The 24,462-nt window shown below is 48.2% G+C and overlaps 1 protein-coding gene across 4 annotated transcripts in view; it reads right to left on the reverse strand.

Moving 5' to 3' along the window:
• The window catches only part of LOC126537845 (uncharacterized transporter YutK-like), a 54,989-nt gene extending 31,600 nt beyond the window's left edge, over positions 1–23,389 (reverse strand). For 2 of the 4 annotated variants that reach the window (XM_055074479.1, XM_050184917.2), the window contains exons 1-8: positions 23,031–23,389; positions 20,377–20,524; positions 18,667–18,933; positions 17,017–17,178; positions 13,681–13,806; positions 5,792–5,919; positions 4,067–4,235; positions 2,062–2,208 (exon numbers count right to left, since the gene is read on the reverse strand). In XM_055074479.1, the coding sequence (XP_054930454.1) occupies positions 2,062–2,208; positions 4,067–4,235; positions 5,792–5,919; positions 13,681–13,806; positions 17,017–17,178; positions 18,667–18,933; positions 20,377–20,524; positions 23,031–23,338 (1,455 nt within the window). In that variant the 5' untranslated portion in view covers positions 23,339–23,389. The remainder of the gene's footprint in view (positions 1–2,061; positions 2,209–4,066; positions 4,236–5,791; positions 5,920–13,680; positions 13,807–17,016; positions 17,179–18,666; positions 18,934–20,376; positions 20,525–23,030) is intronic. The other 2 variants (XM_055074480.1, XM_055074481.1) reach the window with 2 other exon arrangements.
• Between the last annotated feature and the right edge of the window lie 1,073 nt (positions 23,390–24,462).

Here is a 24,462-nt window from a genome sequence, read left to right on the forward strand (position 1 = left end):
TTGGTTGTGGGCATATATATATATATATATATATATATATATATATATATATATATATATATATATAGAGAGAGAGAGAGAGAGAGAGAGAGAGAGAGAGAGAGAGAGAGGCGCCGAATAAAAGTACCGGCGAACCGCCTTATATATCCATTGTATGCTGACCGAATTTATCCACTTCTGTTCTGCGTAACAAACAAATAACTTGACATAATGCATGAACTTTATCGCACAAACCCGACGTTGGTGACGTCACTCGGTGAAAAGTTATTCCGTACCACAACCACGCAAGCCCTCCGCAGTGCGCAGATGCGCAACTGAATTGAGTGAGCTCCTCAAAGTAAAATAAGTCAGAAAAATTATAAAGTACGACCTAAACACAACCTACAGACATGATAGTGTCGAAGTTTAATCTGAATAAACCAGTAAACGTAATTCTTTATGGTGGAAACTCAAACACACACCCCTTTCCTGAGCGGGGGGCTGGCTCGGTTCCTTGCAACACCACCATCGTGCTCGGCTCCACGCATCCGCAAGAAAGCTGCGGTTGCCGCGAAGCGTATTTCAGATTGCTAGCAGGTACAGCGGGGCGTGGCACTTGCGGAGACGACGGATGTTTGCGCGCATGCGCGAGTGAGAGCGGTTGCGAGAGAGGAAATGTGGGGACTTTTGCTCCTTGGAAAAACGACTCTTGTCTAGGTACTACGGAGGAGTTTCATGGCGCGCGCTGTGTGCGTTTGTCCCTAGGCGTGGCGGCAGAAGTTGAGGGGCGCGGTGGTGCTGAACTTAGCATTCCAAGTTGACGGCTCGCCGCAATTATATTTATTCAGTCATGTTTTTAGTAATGAAAACAACGTGTCACTATTTAGCATTATTGGCGGCGCCTCCAGGACACCCAAGCGGCAACGGGGACATCAACGCTAGAACCCGGACTGGCCCGGGGGTTGGGCATCGCAGAGGCCTGCGCGTACCAGGGGAGTATAAGATCAGCTGTCCGCTGTCGCGGACAGCCGATTTTTTATGCGAACACCCCCTAGCACGCTTCGCCTTCCGCGGCCCCAACCCACGGGCCGCCCTGCTTCCAGTTTTGATCCCCCCGCTACCGCTTGGGTGCCCCGGAGATCATGCGCAGCCTGCTTTAATATAACCTCAGGTGCTTTCCTGGGGCCTCCATTTGCCGTTTACACGTGGCCTCCTGGGGCAGTGCTTGTAAAAAATACGATCTATTGTAGTGACGAAAAAAGCGGCCCGCGACTTATGCAACACCACTCAGAACATTGCCCCTTCAGACACAGCGATCACCAAGCGGCGTCCGCGCCCACTGCCTCACCGCGCGGGCAGCCAGCGGCGGAGCGCTCAACCGCACTCCGCAATGCCGGCATGTCAAGGGGACAAACCAATACAATGCGCGCTAAGAAACCTCCTCCGTAGTGCCTAGGCTGAGTCATATATATATCAAGGAGCAAAAGCCCCCAAATTTTCTCTCGCGCCTGCGCAGAAACGTCGAGCACCGTCAAAACGCCACGCCCCGCTGTACCTACTAGCAATTGTAAAAATGCTGCCGGGAAGCGTGACAACCAGTTATGGATCTTTGAAGTCTATCGCGTTCCACATTTTATAATGTCGTCTCAGGCGCATCTCTACATCGCACCGATGTGCTATTGAAATGGCGAAATATAATATTAAACAGCTTCTCTGTTTTACTTCATTTACTTTAGTCAGCGCTTTGCTTCCGCGCTGGCCGCATGCCTACTCGCTGACCCTTTCGCCATACCCTCCTCTGATTTCCGCCTCATGGTTCCGCTGCACCACCGTATTCCATTTCCCTCCTCGCGCTGTCTTCACTATCACAGTCTTTCATGCTCCGCTGCGTGAAAGACTGCATTTGTACCTTTAGGCGCGTAAAACTTTTTTAACAGAGCTATAGCGTAAACACTGCACTACGCGCGTTCTTCTGCCTTTCTCGCTCGATTCCTTACGAACAGGTTTCATCAAGGGGGACATTTCTGTGCATCCAGCTGCTCAAGCATTAACACAGTCACACGCCCGTAATGCAGCACGCACGTCGAGCTTTTTGGCGAGCAGCGATTGGTAGGCGATGAACTCGTTGGCCACCACCTTGATGCCGATAACTTCGCCCACGTCGGCGCAGTCTTGCCACGGCACGCCCATGCTCAGTGCCAGTGGGGTGAACGCCCGGCCCAGCACATTCTGCGGAGCACCAGCGCAAACGCCGTGAAGCGCTTACGGCAAGACATGCGTTGGTGCAACGTTTCTTTGTGCTTGTAGCACCTATTTTAACTGCACAGAGTACGTTGCGTTGTTCTCGAAACAGCACGAAAACGCTGCGCGCAATGCTGATAATACACTAGTCCAATGCAAGGCGGCTAAATTATAAATTGTCGCCAGGGAAGGGCATCAGCGCCATCGCTATCAGCGGCAGCCGGTTCCCCCACGTGACCTTTGTGACGAATTTGATTTTTCGCTATGATTATCATGTCGCCACTGGGTATCACTTGTGCGTCATTCGAATGCAGGTGATGAAGTACTTTACACTCGTTTGCGGTAACTTCGAGGTCGTGCTTCGGTAACACACTTTGGCATTTATTTTTCCAAACTGGCTCTAACCAATGCATCCACGTGGTGCAGTTCTGTGAAGTAGAATCGCATTGTATCGAAGATGTGCGCGTACGTTTGTGTGCGTTGAAACAGCTTGTGGTTGTAATTACCTTGAATTCGTTCATTGGAGCCTCTTTAAAGGCCGCATCTACCATGGTGACCCAGCTCAACACAGATAATGCAGAATGCTTCTCTGAGGTAAAGGTTACGATTTATGTTAAAATAATTGCGCTTGCGCCAGAATTATTCGTAGCTATTGACATTACGATTGTTCTGCATCGTGGAGGAATATTTAGGTAACATCTCGGTTATTATGTAGCTTGAGCAACAACAGCTCTTGTAAAACTAGCTGGCTGGTACGAAACCTCACAAACTTCGTATGCGGAACATCGAAACAAAGCAAAACGCGCACCGCAATCTTCATTCAGTCAAGACAATATTTGAAGTGCACATATTCTTCTGCTTCTTTTACAGATCAAGAAAGTATGAAACGTTGCACGCACACAATGGAGTCGGCTAACATGAGAGAAGGTTCATTATAGACCACTTAAAGAAGCCTTCGTACTCGAGTGCGGATTAGCGGCAAAATTGCATTTGAATTTCTGCAAGCACTGCTTTGGTTTCGCGTTGTACAAGTCAAGCACGAGACAACTTATGTGCCGCCACCTTTGAGTCAATTCGCTAGGAAGGCTTAACGCATCAAATGCGCCAAGCAGGGGTTTCGGATGAAGAATGCGCATTTCAGCGGCCCACGTAAACTGTCAGGAAATATGGTAACGCACTTCCTGCGAGATGACAATTGGCTAACCAATCGGCGACGACTGCTGCTGCACTGGCAGACTGCAAAACAAAAATGGCTGATTACAGAGCAGGCCGCACGCGATTTTTCTTTTGTTTTCACTCGCGAGTACGTTACTCCAACACTTTCCGCGCATTGAAACAGCGTCTTCTTTGTCAATAATGTATGATATCAACATCAGGGAGTTGTTTGATTCGCGGCGTTAACGTAGTCAAGTCTCCTTTGAGATGTGCTCGCCTACCACTGGACGTGACAACAGTTGCGGACACGCTGATAAATTTTGATATCGTGATACAATACGACATGGTTTCGCAAAAATATATGCCTAAATTTGTGTACTAGCCCGGACAAAGGAAGGAGAACCTAACGGAATGTATCCGACAACCTGCAGGTGCTCTTGCTGCATTTCCTTGCGCAACAGCAAAAGCACACTTATCGGCAATTGCGAGCTTGAATTCTCAAATAAGACACCAGACCGCGAACTTTCCAAGTATGACATGAGACCGAAAAATGCGCATTCATGTAAACGGGGATTTAGGACTAAATTTGATACGGTAATTTAATACAATGCGTTTCTGCCGCATGTACGTAAACGCGGCTGCTGGGAATGTGAGCGGAACAGTACAGTGACGTTCATTCCTCTGGTGGTACCTCGAACGTGACGTCCCTCAGGCCCATAATTTCGGCGGCCCACCGGAAGATGGCGTTGAGAAAGTGGATGAACGCCATGAAGGCCACGATGTTGGCGAGGATGCCCCCGACTAGGGCTAGGCACGCTATGGCGCCCTTGGCACCCGCCTCCAGCATACTGGTGTCCGTGCTGCGCCATGTTGATGAAAGTGTCGACTTTGTTGTTGCAGGTCATGACGCAGTTAATGTAGGCTAGTCCAGCAGCTTGTAAGAATGAGCGCGCTAACGATGACGACATAACCGAGCTTCAGTAATGCCAGCGCAGATGGAGAGAGAGACAAAGCACTTTATTATGCCATCGCAGAGAAACGCAATGTATGCACTATTTCCGCGTGTCGTCTGCGCTGTATGCGTACGTGACAGCAATGAAGTTCAGTAGTGTGGAAAGTTGGGCTAGTTGGTGATTGATCATCATACCTTGCTGGTGAAGCAGCGCACTGACACGGGCACAGAGAAGACAAACAAGACGACACCCGCTGCGAGTGTCGTCTTGTGTGTCTTCTCTGTGTCCGTGTCAGTGCGCTGCTTCACCAGCAAGGTATGATGACACGTGACAGTGTTCTTTCTTTTTCGAACACATTCGCTAAGCTAAGAATTCTGGCGCTATAACGGCGGGTATCGTTCAGGAACGTCTGTTCAGGCATCGTCCTGCCACTGTTTTAGCGACGGTGACCCGCACCTTGAAAAAGATAAAAAGCCATAGCTGCTCTTTCTTGCGATTCTTGTGGCATCATGCATCACCCCGTTAGCCACTTCTTTTAGGCCGACTAACAATATACCTGTCATTTGTTTTTCTTTTTTGTTGTTGTTTTTACACGCGCAACCCCACGTAGATGGAAAGCAGTGGCTCAACAATGTTTTTTTTTTTTCCTGAAATATTTGGCGCACCATAGCTTGCTTTCTGCTGCACGAAAGAAGTGAAGCGCGATCGTTTCATTTAATAATACTGTCAATTCAAGGGTCGTTATAAGGCTGGAGGATGCTAACACACATGAATACAATATACAGAAAAACTATGTAGTAAATATACAAAGTTTTGGACCGCCATGTTTCCTAAATAAAACAGCCGTCTTTGCAACCACCTTAATCATCAACAATCAAGCCATGACTGTTTCTACGCTGCGAGACAATGTGAATACTATTTGTTTACAGGACAGCCCTATGAAAGTACCGTTAGTCACAAGACACATTAAGAATTTTTCGGTTATAAGATTGCACGATGATTTATTTTATCGAGGAATCTTATCTTAAAACTACATCGCTACGTTCGAAGAATTGTTCTAAGGTTACATTTGCCATGGTGGCCAACGTGAGCCATTACACCAAAACTGTGTCGTAGCTGAGAGGTATGCACCGTAACCACCTTCATTTATTTTCTCTCTACGAGCTGTGTTTGCGTATAACCTATAACAACAAAACATGCTGAACAAGCGCGTACCTTCAAAACGGCGATTACGTTCACTACGTTACGCAGCGCATTGAGAAACGAGCAATGCAGTGGTATTCTCCTTTACGACTGCTTACATAAGCTGCATCCCGGTGTCATGCTAGAAAACAGTAAACGATGAAAAAAAAAACCTTCGAAGTGAAATACCTAATCAAGTTTTAAAAAAAGAAACAAGAGTTCTTGTTTCCTTCCTGAGCCTGCTCGTTCTTCAGTGTTCATTCGCGCTCGTGCGCACATACCTGCTGTGCGTGTAAATGCGCACGGTGACCACGCGCAGCTCCTCCGTTTCCGGGAACAGCAGCTTGGAGAAGAGCAGCGACGACGGCGCAGCCAGCACAGCCGCAGTGACCAGGTGCTGCGTGTCCACCTGCGGGGGACGCGCGACCGTCCGTTGTGTCCAGGTGGCGGAGACGAAAGCGTCGCCGGAGCCACGCGAAACACTATATAGCGCTCGTTATTCGTGTGGCAGGCACTCTTTGCCTATTACCCTGCGGGAGCACACCTTGCGGGGAAAATAAATAATTTGCTAGCCTCTGATGGTGTGCATAATACCTTAAGCAATGGCGAAAACGCGCAGCTTTTTGGTCATGGCCAATGTAGAGGCTTACGTTGTTCTACTATCTCAAAGTGCAATTCAAATGCGCAAGTGCAGTTCAACTGCAAGAAGTGTAGTTCAAATGCAAAAAGTACAGTGGGCCTGGTGGAACCAACAACTTCGGTACGTTCACAATGCGCTTAGCTTACTTATTTAAGGTTGTAGTGATCCTTGCGCCTGCAGAGACGATGATAGGTGTCCATTTGCTCTGCCAAGCCCACGCATACTGCTCTCTACCGTATGAAATTGTATTCATGTCTGCACGTTACTACTGTGTGGGGATGTCGAAGAAAATCCCGGTCCTAGCAATGATGTGATGTTCTAAAAGCTGTTAGCAGGTCAAAAGGCAATCCGTAGCGACTTGAAACAAGTGAAATTGAAACTTACTAGAACTGAAAAGATTATGAACAAATTCGGTGCGTGTTTAGACAAAGTCGAGAATAAATTGAAGAAAGTGAGCGAAAAGCTGGTACTATCGGTAGTCTAAATGATAATTATAAATTATCTAAATGATAAATGCAGCAACAAAGTTAAGCTTACTGCACTAGAGGACCGAAGTCGTCGAAATAAGTTCCCTATCTTTGGAATTACGGAGGGGCCGAATGAATCTGAAGAGGTACTTCGTCGCATCGCAAAGATATAAATGAAGTTTTTTGTGATAAACTTGGAATAAATTGCGAATCGGTAGCCAGAATACGCCAGCTTGGGAAATCTGCGTCAAGCCGCCCGGTTATTCTTTATTTTCAGGACTATCTTGAGAAACAGAAGGTGCTTAGCAGATTTGCAAGGTTAAATGGGACGAACAGTTTTAGCCAAAATGATTAGTCTTTGGAAGCCCTAAGAAAGAAAACAGCTACGGCAAACTACGAAACATGATAAAGCTGGAAAGAATGTCACTCGTAAATGATAAACTTCGCATTGGAAAAACGCTTTACGTATGGGATGATGCATCTTCCGCACGTGTTCCAGTTGTGGCTGCTGACAGCAAGGCATCCGAATCACAGCAATCACAGATATCAGACAAATTTTTGCGTATCCTTTTTTTTAATGCCAGTAGCATTGTCAACAAAATCGACAAACTTTATTACTTACTTACGGCCCTCACTTAGCGGTTTTGACCGAGACCTGGTTAAATCAAAATATTTGTGATAGTGAAATTATTTCATCTGGTTTCTGCATTTATCGAGGCGATCGTGGTTCACGTGGTGGGGGAATTGCAGCGATTGCTAGGTCTGGCACAAATGTCTACGTTATGCAACAGATCGAAGATCACGAGAGCTTGTTTCTAAACATCACAACAAATGAGTGGTCGTTTGTACTCTGTGTGGTTTACAGGGTACCAGATGCTGATGTCTTTTCTTCCTAGATTATGTGATCATTTTGTTAAGATTTGCAAAAGTAATATCATAATAACAGGAGACTTGAACCTACCATCCATTAACTGGAGCCATTTTTCGTATGGTAAATGCGCTAATACGGATGCTATTCTTGATATGAAGCTTGCTTTGAATGTTAAACCAATTGTATGTGACTTTTTTAGAGAACAAGCACTTCTAGACCTTTCTTTTCTTAGTGAATCATTTTATAAAAGTACGATTACTGTTGAACCGGGTATTTTAGACCATAAGTTGTTATTTTTCACCTCTTCATGTCCCAGGGACGCAAGATGCAGTCGGTCTAGTGCGACAAATCGTAGAGATCTTGAACAAAGTCATAATATCTCAATTATTAACTATTTAAAAAAACACTAGTTATTGACGCTCATTCTAAGAATTTTCATGACCCATGGTGTCACCCTAAACATGTAGTGCCATTCTGTATTGAAAACTTCGTACCTATGGGAAGGGTTACTAAATACCACAAAAATTTGTGGCCTAGTGAAATCATCCACATAAAATGTAAACTAAGACGAATCAGAAAGAATGGATTGCCAGTTAAGGTGTAACAAGCAAAGCATAATTACTTCACATTTTCTCTTCCAGCATTTCTTAGAACTGTTCCATCAAAATTTTGGCGTTACCTCAGAAAGACAAATGAGTCTATGAAAAAAAAATTCAGCTATATAGCTCATGCATTATTGATATAGCTCATGCATTTAATGCATATTTTCATAGTGCTTTTCCCCTAATGACAACCACAGCCTACGCAAGAAACTTTTCATGACAAACGTACCAGTGACAACTAGGGAGGGGGTTCTATCCATGGCAAGTACATTGAACGAGAAAAGAAAGTGCAGGTAAAGATGGCATCCCTACTGCTTTCGCGAAACGCTTTGCAGCGCTGATTGCAGACAACTTGGCAAATCTTTTTCAGCTTTCTTTAACCACTAGTGAGCTTCCTGATGCTGAAAGATAGAGCGCGTTGTGCCGTTTTATACGAAAGGCGACAAGCTTAAGATAAATTACAGGCCTGTGTCGATTATATCTACTTGTTCTAAACTTATGGAACATGTCATAGCTGGCTATATAAGGTCTTTCTTGTGTAACGATAAAGTTTTGCCTCGTTATCAACACGGATTTACTCCAAGGGACGATCTACTACGACTCAGCTACTGACCACTGCACATGACTTTATAAGGACAACGGACCACTCAGGGCAAACAGATACATTTTTATTGACTTTAGCAAGGCGTTTGACAAGGTACCACATGCGAAATCAAAACATACAATCCCGCTTTTGCGGTGCCGAACTGCGCATGCGCATTGCCCTAGCGGCTGAGGACCGAAGCAATTTGGCAGGCGCACCACCGGAGTCGACTCTCTCCACCGAGTGAGTGAAGTACGGCCGTGGCAGGCGCAGCACTTGTCAGTGGAATAAGGCGCCAGCCGTTTCTCTTAAACTCTTACACACCGGCACATATCTGTGTCTTGCCGTTCTACACGGTGTACCCCGACGTATATCGCGACGACGCCTGCCCGTCTAGCGGGCAGACCCCCACTCTAGCACACATGCTCCAGGGGTGCAGGTCGAGATAACCCCTAGTTCAGCAAGGAGGAGTGGGACTCGCGTTTGCGTGGCCCCGCTGTATCCAATGAAATGCTAGCTGTCTGGCGTGCCCATGATCGGGCCAATGGGCTAGACGTGCTAGTCCCGACGTGGGATTATCCAGTGAGCGACGAGTTCGCGTCCTCACCTGAACTCCAATGAAGTTCTTTCACTCACTTGTCAGCCTTGCCATTCTTGCTGCCGCGCGCACGGAACGCCTTTCGAACACTATTGCCACCAAAATTTAGCGCGATGCCAATGTCGTGTGTCGTATACGGCTGCACCTTCCGTGACCATCCCAGCAGGGCAATGCGGATTTTCCGATTTCCGTCGGCCAAACGCGATCGACAGCGTCGCGAAGCCTGGATTAGGGCTGCACTTTGTGACAGGTATTTGGCATATGCAGTTTACCTCTGTGTTTTTGTTATTACTGACTCATACGAATAATCTCGACGAAGACGCAAATGTGTTTGAGCTAGCGAAACAAACGATCTCTGGGCTCGCGTGAGCTAGTTGAGTGAAACGCGAAGTGTTTTTTTTTTTTCTATGGTCTCCGTGCTAGAACGCTTGCTAGAACGATTGCTAGAACGCCGTAATTTTGCGACCTCACACCATGCACAGCTTTATAAACGCTCAGCGAATGCTCGGGATGTCGGCCTAGTTCACCTGCACTGCCGGGCTGACGTGGGAAACAGCGTGCATTGTGGAAGTAGCTGGTAGTGCTAGTTAGCAATCGTTGCTAGTTGTCGTTTCGTCATTCTTGTCCTTGCCAAGTAACAATTACTTGCAGAAGGCTTTTGTGTTCGTTTACCGAATCTGGATGTAGTACGGCATGTACTAAGGCTCATTTTCCTCTGCGGCATCTTCTAGGGTCGAGTGGCACGTCTTATTGTGTAACTGACGCATTTCAGGGGTGCCTTCGCTGTCGCCCACACATCTGGATTTCATACTGACACGTGTACTTGTTTATCTTTTTCAGGTGACCGCTTTTCACCGTTAAACAAATACCGCTCAACGCGGGACGCGCCCCGCATGTATCGGAAGTTTCTCGAATGTTATCGATCGTTCTATCCGCGGTCTGTCGTCGCCGAACCTAGTGTAATCTGATTGCTTGTGTGAGCGACGCGAGTGGTGTACAACTTTCTGGAAGACACGTGGGCACCAGCGATTGCTCTCGAACGTTCGATGGTATGGTAGGGTAAAATTTTATTGAAGTCCTGCTGTTCGTGAGTCTTCACGAAGCGGGCCGCTCCCACGTGGGAACCGGAAGGCCGAGCCTCTCGGCCGCATCGTGGGTCTGCTGGACAGCCCAGAGTTGGTCAGCCAGAAGAGGGCTGCGGAGAACTGCCTCATGTATAAAAGCTGACGCGCTTGACTCGCTGCTCAGATTTCGCCGATCGCCGTGTTCGCCGCTATCGTTGTGCTTTAAGTTCAGCCTGTTTTTTTGGCTCAGGTTTGGCTGTAGTATTGTAGTATCACAGTATTGCTACTGTGTTCTTTGCCGTCACTACCACGTGACATTAGCGACGCTGTTTGTGTACACACACCAGTTCAAAAAAAGGACGCGGTCGACCGCTATGTTCGTACCGCGGCGCGTTCTAAGAGGATGGCAGACCCCCCACAAATAGGAGGCATCATCGAATTCGGTCAATCTGACAATTTTTTGCATTTTTGTAGATGTGCACACACTTTATGTGGGTAAATATCGCATGCAACATGGCATTCTGTTGGCCTGTTGGTGCGGGGATGGATATATTCGCGATATATTCATGCGGGAATGGATATATTCGAAGACAAGCGCCCCACAAACAGGGGGTATCACCGATTTTGGTCATTCTGACCATTTTTTGGCATCTTTGTGGATGTACACACACTTTATGTGGGTAAATAACGCGTGCAACTTGGCATACTGTGGCCTCCCCACTGCCTGTGTATGTATGTGTACGCCTAGCACTGTTGCACATCATAAAGCAAGACATGCAGTGGTGAAACGTGCTATTTGCTATAAGAACTACACCTCGTGCACTACTCAAGTCACGCGTTTCTGTGCGTATGCATAGTGTTTTATTACTTATTCACTTTACGCCACAGGTGTAGCTGTTTCAGGCCAAGGATGAGCTTGTAAAGCGCTGCCCAAGTTCTTCCTCTAGCCGTTCGTCACGCTGAAGAAACCTACGAGTACGAAGCATTCTCCAGCCGGTTCGATGGCTAGCTGACGATGAAAAAATATGACGGCGCGTACACGTTGTTTCGGTCTTGTCTCACACGCTTCTTGTTTGGTCGAGAGTCTCGCGTGGGGCGGCTGTCGCGCAGGGGCAGGGTGCCTACCAAATTGTTTCTCGTAGCCACCGCGCGATGGCGCCACAATGCATCGCAAAATAAAACCCCTTAAACTTCGTAAAGTAGTGCCACGCTTTGAAAAATGACACCTTCTCCTCGCGCGCTCTGGCCGAGGCCGACGTCGCGTCGCTATTGGCCTAATAGCATTACGTGGGCCCTCGCGCCGTGCACCAGCGCCATTCTTGCTCGAGAAGCGTCTACGAAGTGGCGAGGAGCGCATGTTGGCGCCGTTGCTACGCTCGAGCAGTGTAGGCGGCGCCACGGTAGAGGAGGGAGCGTGAAAGAGAGGAGAAACGAGGAGTGAAGGCAGAGGAGGAAAGTGGCGCTACTCTACGAAGTTTAAGCGGTTTTATCGCAAAAGGCGGATTGACTCCCCTCACAGCGAAGCACCGCCGCGTACATTTCGACGCGTGTGGCAGACCGCCCATCCACACTATAGCGCGACGACAGTGAGGCCACGTCTAGAGCTGCATGTCGAGGCCAATACAAGTTTCGGCAAGCTTATTTCTTCGGCATACCTGAAACGCTGTTTACCACCTTTTCTAACGCGTTTCTGTCTTTCTTTTACGATCTACTTATGATACTGTCGCGTACACTCCATTGCAACTCGGTTTTCATGTTCCATCGGTGCTGTCAGTATATCGGCGAAGAAAAAGATTAGCGAGAAATTGAGATTGCTACGCATTAATGTCCAACAACCACGCAGCTGCTTGCCTTGCAAGCAACCTGCCCCTGTAGCGCCGTTTACGGTTCCACAACAAAGAGATGACCGCAGATAAAAAACGATAACCTCGCCTGACGGTGCCGCATTTGCCTTTCAGTACAGTGAACTCTTACAATAGTTCTGGCATCTTCCGTAGCGCCCGTGTTCATCATCCGCACATGTGTAACCACAGTTAGCTCTGTGATTCTTTTAATCGGTTAAAGTAGGTGCGCTGGTCTATTGAAACAGACATGGTTACTATTCTTTTGGCAACGAGCTGCTGCCACGACATTTTCTTACCCTACGAACTAATGAAGAACAGACTAATCATAAGAATGTATTTTGCATCATTATACAGCGTGTTTCAGTTAACTCGGGCCAAATATTAAAAAGGAAAGATAGGCGCTACGTGTGTCCAATTGCCGCAGTATATTGTTCCGAGCCATATGGAGCACGTCCTGATATCTTTGTCAATCTGCGAAGCTGGGTAATTAACAATGATTGCTGAATTAACGTTTTTAAATATTAGCTCTAGCGAAAAATCTTAACACAAAGTTGTAACACTCTGTCTGAAACATAGTCACATTTCCTGTATGCTAAGATAACTGCCCTGTTTAATTTTTTTTTTCTGAGCCTTTCTTTAAAGTGCACGAAATTTGAAAAATACCACGTGACTGCCGGCTAACGCGCCGCGCTTTTAGTGCCCTCAAATGTAAATGTTAAGTTGAACAAATTAGCAAAGGCTGCTCCGTGCGCACAGATCGATTGAACAGGCTGTCGGTGACTGCGATAAACGTTAAGTGACAGAAAGGGCGTACCGTTTTCGCAAATCCTTCAACGAAAAAGCGGCCGCAACGCGGGATTGGGAATGGGACCGGAGGCAGCTTTTGACGCAGCCCATGCATTTTGTCTTTTTTTTTTTTTTCTTTTCTTTTCCAACCAATGAAGGAACATGATGGAGGGAGCGAAGCTGACAGTATGACGAAAGACGCAGATAAAAACCATGCTGCCTCCGGTCCATCGCGGTCCATCGCAGTCACCGACAGCCCGTTCAATCGATCTCTGTGCGCGGAGCAGCCTTTGCTAATTCGTTCAACTTACATTTGAAGGCACTAAAAGCACGGCGCGTTAGCCGGCAATCCCGTGGTATTTTTTTTTTAATTTCGCGCACTTTAACGAAAGGCTGCGAAACAAATTAAACAGTGCAATCACCTCACAGACAGATGAAATAATCCGACATTTATGAACAAGCGCTACAACTTTTGTATTGAGGAACTTTCGCTAGAGGTAATATTTAAAACGTTATTTAAGCAATCTTTGTTAATTACCAAGCTTGGTGGATTTAAAGAATATTTCAGAACGTGCTCCATATAGCCCAGAACAATACAGCGGCAATTCGAAATGCGTAGTGCCTATGTCTTTTATTAATACTTGGCCCAAGTTAGCTGAGACACCCCGTATAATGGCAGTGGTCGCAGTTAGCACATGTTCCCGTGCTCACGTACTCCGAGCGTGATGTACGATCCGAGCATGACGGATGACATGCTGGCGAAGCCCGACGTCAGGAAGCAGTGGAGCTCGGCTTTGGTGACGTGCGGCAGGTACGGGTGCAGCATCAGCGTCGACTGCTCCTGCGGTGGTTGCGATGCATATGGCGATGCGTGTGCGTTATCACTGTGCCTAATAGTACACCCGTCTAGACATCGAAACCATCTGTTAGGGCCGACGAGACTCGGTCATTTGTAAAGAGCCTAACTGCCGACTTTCGTCAATGCGATGTGGGCTATCCGATGGCCTTCTGTTCCTGAACACGTGCTTGGTGTTTCGATTGCTGGCCCCTGCTGTGGCATTTTGATGAGGGTGGAGCGCAAAAAACTCGTCTATAACGCTTCGAGTGAAATTTATAGAACTCCGAGGGATCAAAACTGATCCCTAGCAATGTGTTGTGGTGTCTCTCATAGCGCTTGTGTTGCTCTGAGACGGTGAATGTCATCGATCATCGTCATTACGTCCTTTAGAGTGGCCGTACTGGAAAGTTCAGAAATGGTACCCAATATCTTTAGCACACCAAATAATTTCAACTCATTTTGTAGGTCGAGAGGAACCCAAGTAGCAGGACCAAGGTTCGGACTGGCTGCTAACGATTCATCATTGGCTTCTACGACTACTACTACTATATGTATGAGATATTCACTGTAAATTTTATTTCCCCTCTTCGTTTTCAATGTGATTATATCTGGTAAATGTGACAATTTGAGTGAGTTGTATGTCACTTTGCCGTTGGACGGCTACGTGACCTGACGCTGGCCTCTGTTCAAGTTACAGGGAATTAGATCTTCTACCTAAAAGCAGCCTTTTCTCTCACTCCTCTCGATATGAATCGTTCATGACATAACAAACTTCCGCGTCTACTTCAACGGCACACTGAAGATGGAGGACAAAAAGAAACAACACGCCACTGCACTCAATACTAAAGTAGACATGAAAGTCAACATTCATATGAAAACTCTACATTCAAACTCACGTGCCAGAAGAACCTAATTGTGATGCAAAGTTTTGCGTTAAGCAAAATCGAAAATCAAATCTGTTTCTCCTGCGCAGTGCCCTGCTCGTGTCAAAGATGTACTTAAGCAGCATCTGAAGGGCATACAACGTAAGCACGACTACGAAAAGCCAATGTGGGCCGATATAGGAGCAATTTGGCCCCAAGTAGATCATTCACTGGCCCTGCTCTGCCTGGTACAAAGGGAAATATCACTTCCAAGAATAATATTGAAAACACAGGGGAAAACAAGGCTTTTGTATATATATTGCACAAAATTTATTTGCACAAGTACTTCACGTTCTTTTACATGTCATTTTTATTGTTTACGCTGTAGGCGGCACTTTCTTTTGTAAAAGAATTTGGCCATTTAAAATGAAGTGAAAAACATTTGTCATCAATCCTGTAGCCGAAATCAATTTTGTTCGTTTCCTTACTATCCTCAATTAACATTTTGCGTGCATCTTCACCACCAGCCTAAGTGTCGGCATACATATCCCACGAACACGAGCCAATTATTCCACATTTCTGTGAAAGAAACAAATGCAGCTATTCATCGCGCCAGTAATGACACTCAGAGCATGGCCGTATGTTGCTGGCGGAATTATGCTTGGATGTGTCGCATATATGGTTATCTGTGCTTGCATGATATGTTAAAGCTTTCCCGCCCTCTGTGCAATGCGCCGAAAGTAAACCTGACCCATACGCTCCTGGCCTATTCGACTTGTCCTCCCCCTGAGGTCATGACGTAATCTCTACGTCGGTGGCGTTCCTCGAACCGCCCGCCTCCTGCCTCGGCTCAGTCTCCCTGCTAGAGGATGGCGCCAGCCGTACGTCACAGCACGCGTCACAGGAGACAGATACCGTACTCCACGACAGGTGGCGCCGCACTGATTTTCCACTTTTGTTATAGTCGCGCTTACAGAACCTATTTTCGCTACGAGTGACAAATTCGTTATTATAGACGCCTAATCTTTCAATTTAACTTTTAATTTAACTTTCAATTTAACTAATATTTTTCTTTAGTGTCTCTTTAACATAGTTATAGTCTGCATGTAGTGAAGTCATTTTCAGGTTGCGGGCTTGTGCGCTGACCGGGTATTGGCTGTGGTAGCTGACATGCCCAGAGCAGCTGTCAGCGCTCCGCCACTAAATGCAAGTTTGCATTTAAAGGGACACTAAAGCGAAACAATAAATTAGTTTACCCTAATGAAGCATTGTTTGAGAACCCTGTTATCAGTCATTTCAAAAAAAATTGTTTGGTTATTAGATGAAAAAATGAAGGTTCAACTATCAGTATTTGAATTTCGCGCCGAAACCCCAGCGCCGGTACGTCAGCGTTACGTCAGGGATTCCAAAGTATGTTTTCGCATTTGGGCCGCGTTGGCTGAATAAAGGTTCCCGAAACTTGCGATGTTTAATATTTGGTTCCTTTAGAACACAATGTAGTCAATCTGTACCGATATATATAATAAGTAGGCCCTAGAAGATGCCATCAAAATCCAAGACGTCACAACCCCCAGGTGCGGGAACTTAAGTAGGCGTCGCCACCCGTATTTCACTCTTGCGCTTTTTCTGGCTTACCAAACATCTTATCGCTGTAAGAGTGGTGTTTTTGGTGTTGTAGAACGGTAATTTACTGATGCAGAAGAAATCATTTTACACTTTAGTGTCCCTTTAAAGGAATACTAAAGAAAAAAGTTATTTGAGCTGCATTTGTAAGATGCATTACTATAATACCGACAAATTCACTATTATCATGAGGAGAAATCGTGTTAACTGAGAAAAGACGCAAGAACGGAAAAGGGAGTGGCAACGCCGTCTTGAAGTTGCCGAACTAGCTCGTCGTGGTGCGATGGATTTCGAAAGCGTCTGATCAGGCCTATAGTTTCGTTTTTATGTTTAGACAGGACTACATTGCATTCTGAAAGAACCAAGGATTCAAGTTAACAAGATGTACTGAGCTAAACCGACCCAAATATGAATGCATACGCCCAAGTTCGTGACGTCACGCCGATGTACCGACACTAAGGTTTCAGCGCGAAATTCGAAAAATAGAACACTGGACAGTTTATTTTTTCTTTTCTGATAATAATCAACCTATTAGCACTAAATCACCGAAAATAGAGTTTTGCAAAAATACCTCATCACTCTATACTGATTCAATGTTTCTCATGGGTGCTCTCTTTAACGCTGACTCGCCAGTCAGCATTCGTTTCCTTCGCCCAGCCTCTGCATGAGCGGCGTTTCTAACGATGGACCCCGTTTTCAAGCGAGTCCAATTTCAGGTCTTAATTACCGGTCCGAGTAGCAGGTTCCCGGCGGCGCATATGGACTCGCAGGCGGTGGAGCCGACTACTTGGTTCAGGAATCCGCCCAGCCGGGAGACGATGGCTTGCATGATGCCCCAGTAGTAGAGCACGTTCACGCAGAAGCCCACGTAGAAGATCACTGGCATCGCCTGCAAGCCGTTTACAGTGCTGGCTGCAGCGGCCCACTTTCGTTCCGGCTACTGAACAAACTAAACTCCATTGAAAAACATTAAAGAAGAACAACACACAGGTAAATTTTTCAACGTTGTCATCGAGCCCGTTTCCACGCCAAACTGCAGCGAAACAAGGTTTAGCTTAGAGTTGGGCACGAAACTAGCGGTTTCACGAGGCCTTGGTACATGATTGCAGATTTACTTTACTGCGGAAGGATTTGCGGCATTGACTTCTTTTCAAACGGTGCGGAACAAGACAGTGTGCAGTCACGTTCGAGATTTGTTGGCACGGAGCTTCACGCTGTCCGATTCCGGAGGTCATTCGCTTGCTTCCCACGGAAGCAGCGAGTCACGTTCGAGACCTTGCCACATGAACACGTGCCATTTATATAGGACAAACAACCCATCGCACTCGTGCTATCAAACCTTGATTCCAAACCCCATTTGAGAGATTTGCTCGATCACTCGGATAGGCCATCGTAGCTCGGTCCTCAAATTCTAGAATTCGTCGCTCATCGCACGGAAGTGCTTCGAATGCCTGGCCCTGTTGGACGAGTTCGCGCTTCATCTGTATAGCCTGCGTCTGCTCCTCGGTTGGCACAGCTATGGGGGCGTAAACTAAACACGAGACTAAATATAAACAAACGTTTGCCATTTCCGTGGAGAGAGAGAAACAAGACGGTTCAATTATATGCTGGAGATGTTAACCTGGCTGTTCGCCAGACATGCCACTCCCGGTACTGGGTGATGATTATGATATATACAGCGTAAAACACTTAACGGCACATACAGTTGCACACACGTATATATGTATATACCATCTATAGATATATTTACAAAGTTCCCTGAAGGCTCGTGGCCCGCAAGAAGGTCAGCAGCGCTTTCGTGGCGCGTAACGCACAGGCGGTGCTTTCCGTAGACCGTATGGGTGGTCGAAGTGTCACCAAAACGTTTTCGATGCGGTGTTCCAGTAAAAGCGCTGATACGACAACATTGCGTGCGGTTAGCTGCACGAGGCGCGGTGTGTTGGCGGGCGATGTATATGGCATGCTCCATCACAGAAATCGCGGTGTTCGAGCGACGGGCGCAATGAAGTGGTACAACTGTCGATAGTATAGTTGCCACTCTCGGGGGAAAAATATTCCAGTGGAAAGTGCGAACTCACCTCAATAGCAACGTCTAGATACTAACAAAAGCAGCTAGGCTACGGGATTCCGCGATAGCGATCTCTGCAGCGTCGCTTGTTGGCATCGCGCGAAAAAGTGTGGCCCAATACTTGAACTTCTTGAGAGTTGCCGCGTCAGCTTGGTGTGGCCAGTGTTCAGTGGTGCTTTGCGTTTGACGTTTCGCGGTGTCGTCTTCGCTCTGCGAATTTACGGTCGCGCGTCCCAGGCGCGGCAGTGCGTTTTTCGGCGGATCCCGATCCGCCGTTCGAGGAAAAAAATTCGACCGTGCGCGTCTTACGCTGAACGCCAGTATGGGCAGGAGCGTGGACGTGTCGTTGCGCCCGTTGGCGAGCATCAGAACGCCGCCTCCTCCGGACACGGACAAGTTGGCGCCGGCGGCCAGGTACCCGAACAGGAATTCGCTCCCTCCGGACGCGTGCTTGAAGAAACGCCTGATGTGCTGCGACAGGCACACGACCAGGATCCGGCCCGCCGGCCAGCGCAGCATCAGCGCCGCCGCCACGTACTGGAGCACCAGAGCGCGCGCCAGCACCAGCCACGGAATCTGGGCGTGGCAGACGCGCCGCGGCAGGAGAGAAGGTTTTCGCGGGGAGGGCAGCGCGGCGAGAGACGCCAGCGTAGACGGGGCTGCCGGAGGCAGTCGGAGAGAAACTATTTTTCCCGTAAGTGCATGAAAGTGTGTGAACACGAAACACTGTGTTGTAAGTGAGGAGCATATGTGAATCCTTTTCCCCTCGCTTTGCTTTGTTAGGGGGGCTCTAATCCGAATGATGCCGAGCATGAAAAATTGTCTGATATGTATCTCCCACTGCACTGCTTTGTTAGAAAGGGCTGGAACCCTCTTAAAGGGAATTAGTTTCCACGTTTTATTCAGGCGCTTCGCATCTCGTACTGTGAACGAGAGGGGAAAATAAATTCATTTGCCACGTGTATTATGCCATCCGCGGTCAGTTTGCAGTGACATAATACTTTTTCCCACAAGGTGCGTATACAACCTCGGGAAAAAAAATCAAACATCGCTATTTCAGTGCATTCCGGATCTCTTCAATACGTGGTACGCAAGTCGTGGCACAATTATTCCTTCGCTTAAGGCACTGAAATCAGCGATGCAGTGCTCAAAGAATAAACAGCGCCAATTTAGATGAGAATGAGAAGGAAATATGCACGTAGAAAACGCGCTGATTCCAGCTGGCAATATTTTGTTTTTGGAACCGCAGGTGGAGGCCATTCGTTACCGAAATTCCAACGCGCATGTGTCCAATACGTGCGACATCTTCGAAAAGCGATAGATTTCTTCTATTCTATTATTACTATATCGTAAAACGTAATCGTCATTGTAGCAAGCATGTGACTCCCCCTCGGGCATAATCTTCGTTGGCCCGCTAGGCTCGGTGGCCTGCCAGGCTCAGTTAGGCAACATTGGTCACCGCATCAATAAACACCGACGAGCACAGCTGCTCGGCGGTCAGTCATCGTTCATCATCACCACGCTGCGGAACGTCCGTCTAACGGAGGGTGCCTCGAGCCCTCCCTTGTTCACGAACCCGGGCGGATCGTGACAGTCACTACGTGGCCTTGACTATAAGCGCTCTTCTAACCACGCACGCAACATATTTCGCAGTTTGTTTTAGCGGCGGGTCTCTGGAAACTACATAATGCTATATACATCTAGGATTTCTATCAGAACTAGGTGTTCCTTGAGCGTTGGCTGTAAATTCAGTTCGGCCACTTGCCAACGTTGTCATAAACTTACGTTTTCATCGGCCAGTAATTAGCTATAGGCGCCGAATGTAGCCCCTCCCAATATGACGACTGGGACAGATACATTGTTGCAGTAAGAGTTCCGCCTTTTATATAAGCTGCCTTTTTTTTCTATGCACGCGATAGTTCGCATATAAAAATGCGCAGCGCGAGCCCAGCTCGACACACACACACACTGGCTGCGGGCGCGCAGTGCGCGGGGTTGTGCGCATGCGTGGGCACGCACGGTTTTCCGGCTGCTGGAGAGTGCGTAGGCGACGCCGAGGAGCACCGCGATGCCGCCCAGGGAGGCTAGCCGGGAGAGGCGCTCGCGCGCGTCGTACACCAGCAGGCAGACGCCGACCACCAGGATGGTCAGCCACACCGTGGGCATCCTGCGCACGCGGCGGCACCAGTGTCAAACGACGCTGCACGGCACCCGATTTTATACACGTACACAAAGCAGCAAGGTGGGATTTAAAAAAAATGGCTGTGGCTTAGCTAAGGTTAAGCCCAGGATGCGAAGCATACCAGCCTTTATTTTAGTTGTTGAACCACTGTTTAGCCTGGTGAACTGCTGTTGCTTGGCTATATTTGGTTCGGCTAGACGAAGAAACAACTCATGCGTTACTCTGCTTCGCCTTCAAGAGTGGAACGCGACAGCGTTCCCGTCGACCCGCCAAGGGGTGTAAGACAATGGGCTACGGCGCAGCGACTACGCGCCCCGCATTGGACGCGGTGAGCGTCGAGCAACGCAGCGTTCGGCGCGGCAACGAAATGTGCGCCTGAGCAAGCGACGCACGCCTGAGCCTTAGAAACAGCTCGTTTCTAAGGCAACACCGCATTCACTAGAGGCGCTTTTGTACCGCTTCGAAGCCTCGTACTCGTGGCTCAGTGGTAGCGTCTCCATCTCACACTCCGGAGACCCTGGTTCGATTCCCACCCAGCCCATCTTGCAAGAGTTGCCGCGACGCCGCGACCGACGGCGCGAGCTGGTGCCCAGTTTCTCCTTTGTCGTGACGTCACGGTGTCACGTGGTATTGAAGGCGACACCGCCGCGCCTGAGCAGCTGGGTTGAGCTCTAGTAATATGCTTCGCATAAAAGAATCCTGGGGTCTTGCGAGCAAACACCATATCCGATTATGTAGTGTGGGACTCCGAATTAATTCTAGCTACCTGGGGTTCTTTACGTGTACCCTGTGCACGGTACGTGAGCTTTCTTTTTTTTCTTTTTGCATTTCGTCCCGATCGGAATGCGGGCGCCGTGGGGATCGAACCGGCAGCTTGGAAGCTCGACAGCGCCATGCCATATCCACTCGGCTATCGCGTTGCGACGGTTCGAGATGAGATTGACCAGTCGATATAGTTGGTCGATGCTCATCGTTGAAGGACTTGGAAATCGCTGTACAGCTGGTGCGCAAAACACCCCTGAAACGGGGGAAGACACAACGAAAGATGGGAGAGCACTTAATTGGTTGTAAACTGAATATTTCTTTTAATAATAGCCGCTAACTATATTTAGTTACGATTACATAGTTGTGCATGATAGAGAATTACTTTTAAAATATGCATGACTTGTGCAATAACGACACGTTCAGTTTGGAGAGAAGCGGCGTGCCGTCTTTGGATGCGTATGGTTGTGCATGGCTGGTTTTGCACCATGTTGGTAGGCGCGTCCTCTAAATGATTCATTTACGAGTTTAAAGCACACAGACGGAACATACAGGTGCCACATGGCCAACTTGAAGCCAGGTCGCAATAAACATGACGGAAAGCCCTTACCCCATGAGTCGAAGGCCGCATACAGTGTGTTCAGGCTAAATTTAAACAATCTGTTCAAAAAAACGGGTACAATATATCATTGTGGGACCTACGGTGTTCATTCATCACTAATGTTCGAATAACAGGGTTCCATCGTAAGTCACCCATAATTTTTAAAAAATAATTAAGAAACTGTGCAATGACTTTCTGGTTAAGTCTTGCACGAATTATTCTGGTTGTGCAAGAGGACAGATGACTGAACACCATCGCTCTCATAAATGTATATTGTGGCGGTCCTTTTTTTTTTATCTTACATGGGAAACCCTCCACAGAGCCAAAGAAAAGGTATATGTTAGCTCAAAGCCGCAGACGCTGGCTGTGTCTAGAGGGCTGTTTGCAAGTTTGCACTTGCAGAATTTTGCATAAGGTGTTTTGCCATACTTGGGCATCTAGAGATCAGCCTTTGCACTAAGTAACCCGTCGCAGGGTGGTGAGAGATAGTCCGAGCTGCTTACATAGTCTGCAAAGCGGAAGAGCACATCGGCATACAGAGCTTCTTGGCAGTGGCCAATGTCGCACTAATCTTCCACAATATATAAATATTATTTAAAATTTTTCCAAATTACCACAGCAGTCGGCGCGTGTCCTATGGTGAGTCTATACTTGAGCCATCAAGCAGAATAACACTGCACTTTTTTTTCAACATTTCTGTGTAAAATGTTTAAAAACTCTGATGCAGCACTGCTGCCCACTCGAAACGCTCGTTACAGAATCTCCATACGTGCAGTCTTCTTTTAGTGCAACATTCACCCTAGCTATACCGACGGTCCCGTTTCAATGTACAACGTCTATCCGCAGCGGCAGCTCAGTGCATGGCTATGTCCTTGCGCTGCTAAGCTCGAGGTCTCTGGTTAGATCCCAGCCGTGGTGGCGACATTTTGAAGGATGCGAAAGGCAATAATTCTCGTGCAGTTAAATTTAAGCGCATGTCAAACAACCAAGGGCGCCCAAAATTAATCCGGAGTCCCCCCCACCATCGCCTGCCTCATAACGAGATCGTGTTTTTGGACCCCGCAATTTGCTATTTCGGTAGGCCGTCATGATTTGTCCCGCATACGTGTTCCGCGGGGCTGTGCTTACCTCTCGCGGTATCGCAGCGCGTCCGCCCAGGCCATGATGGTGGTCGCGTAGCGCTTCAGCAGCACCCGGCCGACCGCGAACAGGAGCACCAGGAGCGTGGCCAGGGCCAGCAGCCACACGGGGTGGCACAGGTCGGGACCCTCGGACCAGTGGCGGGCGATGGCGAACAGCAGGAACGCGTGGTAGAGCACGACGCACGCCACCGCGGTGTACAGCCGGCTTTTCGCGCTCTGCATGAGCAGCGTGAACGGGGCCAGCCTGGTCGGATACACGGACGAGAAGCCTTCCTCGGCGATCGCCGTGTCCATCTCGGCTGCGGTGACGCCGTGACCGCCGCCTTCCCTGGGACCCGGGCCTTCGACGCGCTGCGTGTGGGCCACCCAAATAGTATACGGGTCACGCTTTGCAGCTGATGAGTTGTGGGGTTACTGCCTGCACCCTGTAAGTGGCTAATCAGGCTAATAATCGCCAAGACAGTCCGAAGAAAAAGTGCCGGATTTGTGACGGCGCAAGCCTTTCAATGGTTAACTTCCAGCGATAGGCCTCCTATTCAAGTACAAAGGTTCAAGTACAAGGGTTGACCTTGGGAGCTGAGGTCACATTCGTAAACATGGTGGCCAAAACAGTCACCAATCAGCGTGCTGGTGGCATGCATGACCATGGCAAAGTGCCATGTGCATGCATGACCGTGGCAAAGTGCAAAGTGGCAAAATGCCATGCATTCGTAGTGTTTGCCGTCCATCGGTTTGCCGATGGACGGCAAACCGATAAACGGCGTGACCGATGGACGTTTGCCGGTCCATCGGTCACTTTCTCGTTCATGCATGCCACTTTGAGAGCACTGCGATCGCGGCGGGCAAACGCAGTCACGTGATATTTTACACAGAAGCTAGAGAAGCTACCTGATGGACCTGTATGAATGAGCTGTGTGTGGGGTCTCGTAGGGAGGTATCTGTGCTGTCTGATGTCCGTAAAGTAAACAAAAAATATGGCGGCGCGAGCGCCGAATAGGGGAGAATGACCGATAGTACGGCAGAGAAGAAAGGAAGGATACGTGATTTCCCCGCGCACCGCACCTGCGGAGTGGGCGAGTGCAACTGCTCTGGCCGCCATTGCTGCTAGCTGCGTCTGCTGCCGCCTGCCTTCAATACAACGGCGTGGCAGTTGTGGCGGGAAAACACGGGGATGTGCGCCGCGGTAGCCTCCGCGGTGTGTAGGAACCGGATTGTGTATTGTAGAGGTAGACCACTGTAGCAACTGCAGCTCCAACAAAAATGGGAAAGTGGGAGAAGCACGCATTGTGCGCACGGCCAAAGAACAAGCCGAGAACGAGGAGAGGCGTCGACAGCAGAGATGCAATTATAACCAACGACAGCGTGCCCGTGCAAAGGCGGAGAATGCGGCCAGTGACTTTGCCTCCGAAGAACGTCAG

Source organism: Dermacentor andersoni, chromosome 4 (genome assembly GCF_023375885.2).
Source record: "Dermacentor andersoni chromosome 4, qqDerAnde1_hic_scaffold, whole genome shotgun sequence".
Classification (NCBI taxonomy): domain Eukaryota; kingdom Metazoa; phylum Arthropoda; class Arachnida; order Ixodida; family Ixodidae; genus Dermacentor; species Dermacentor andersoni.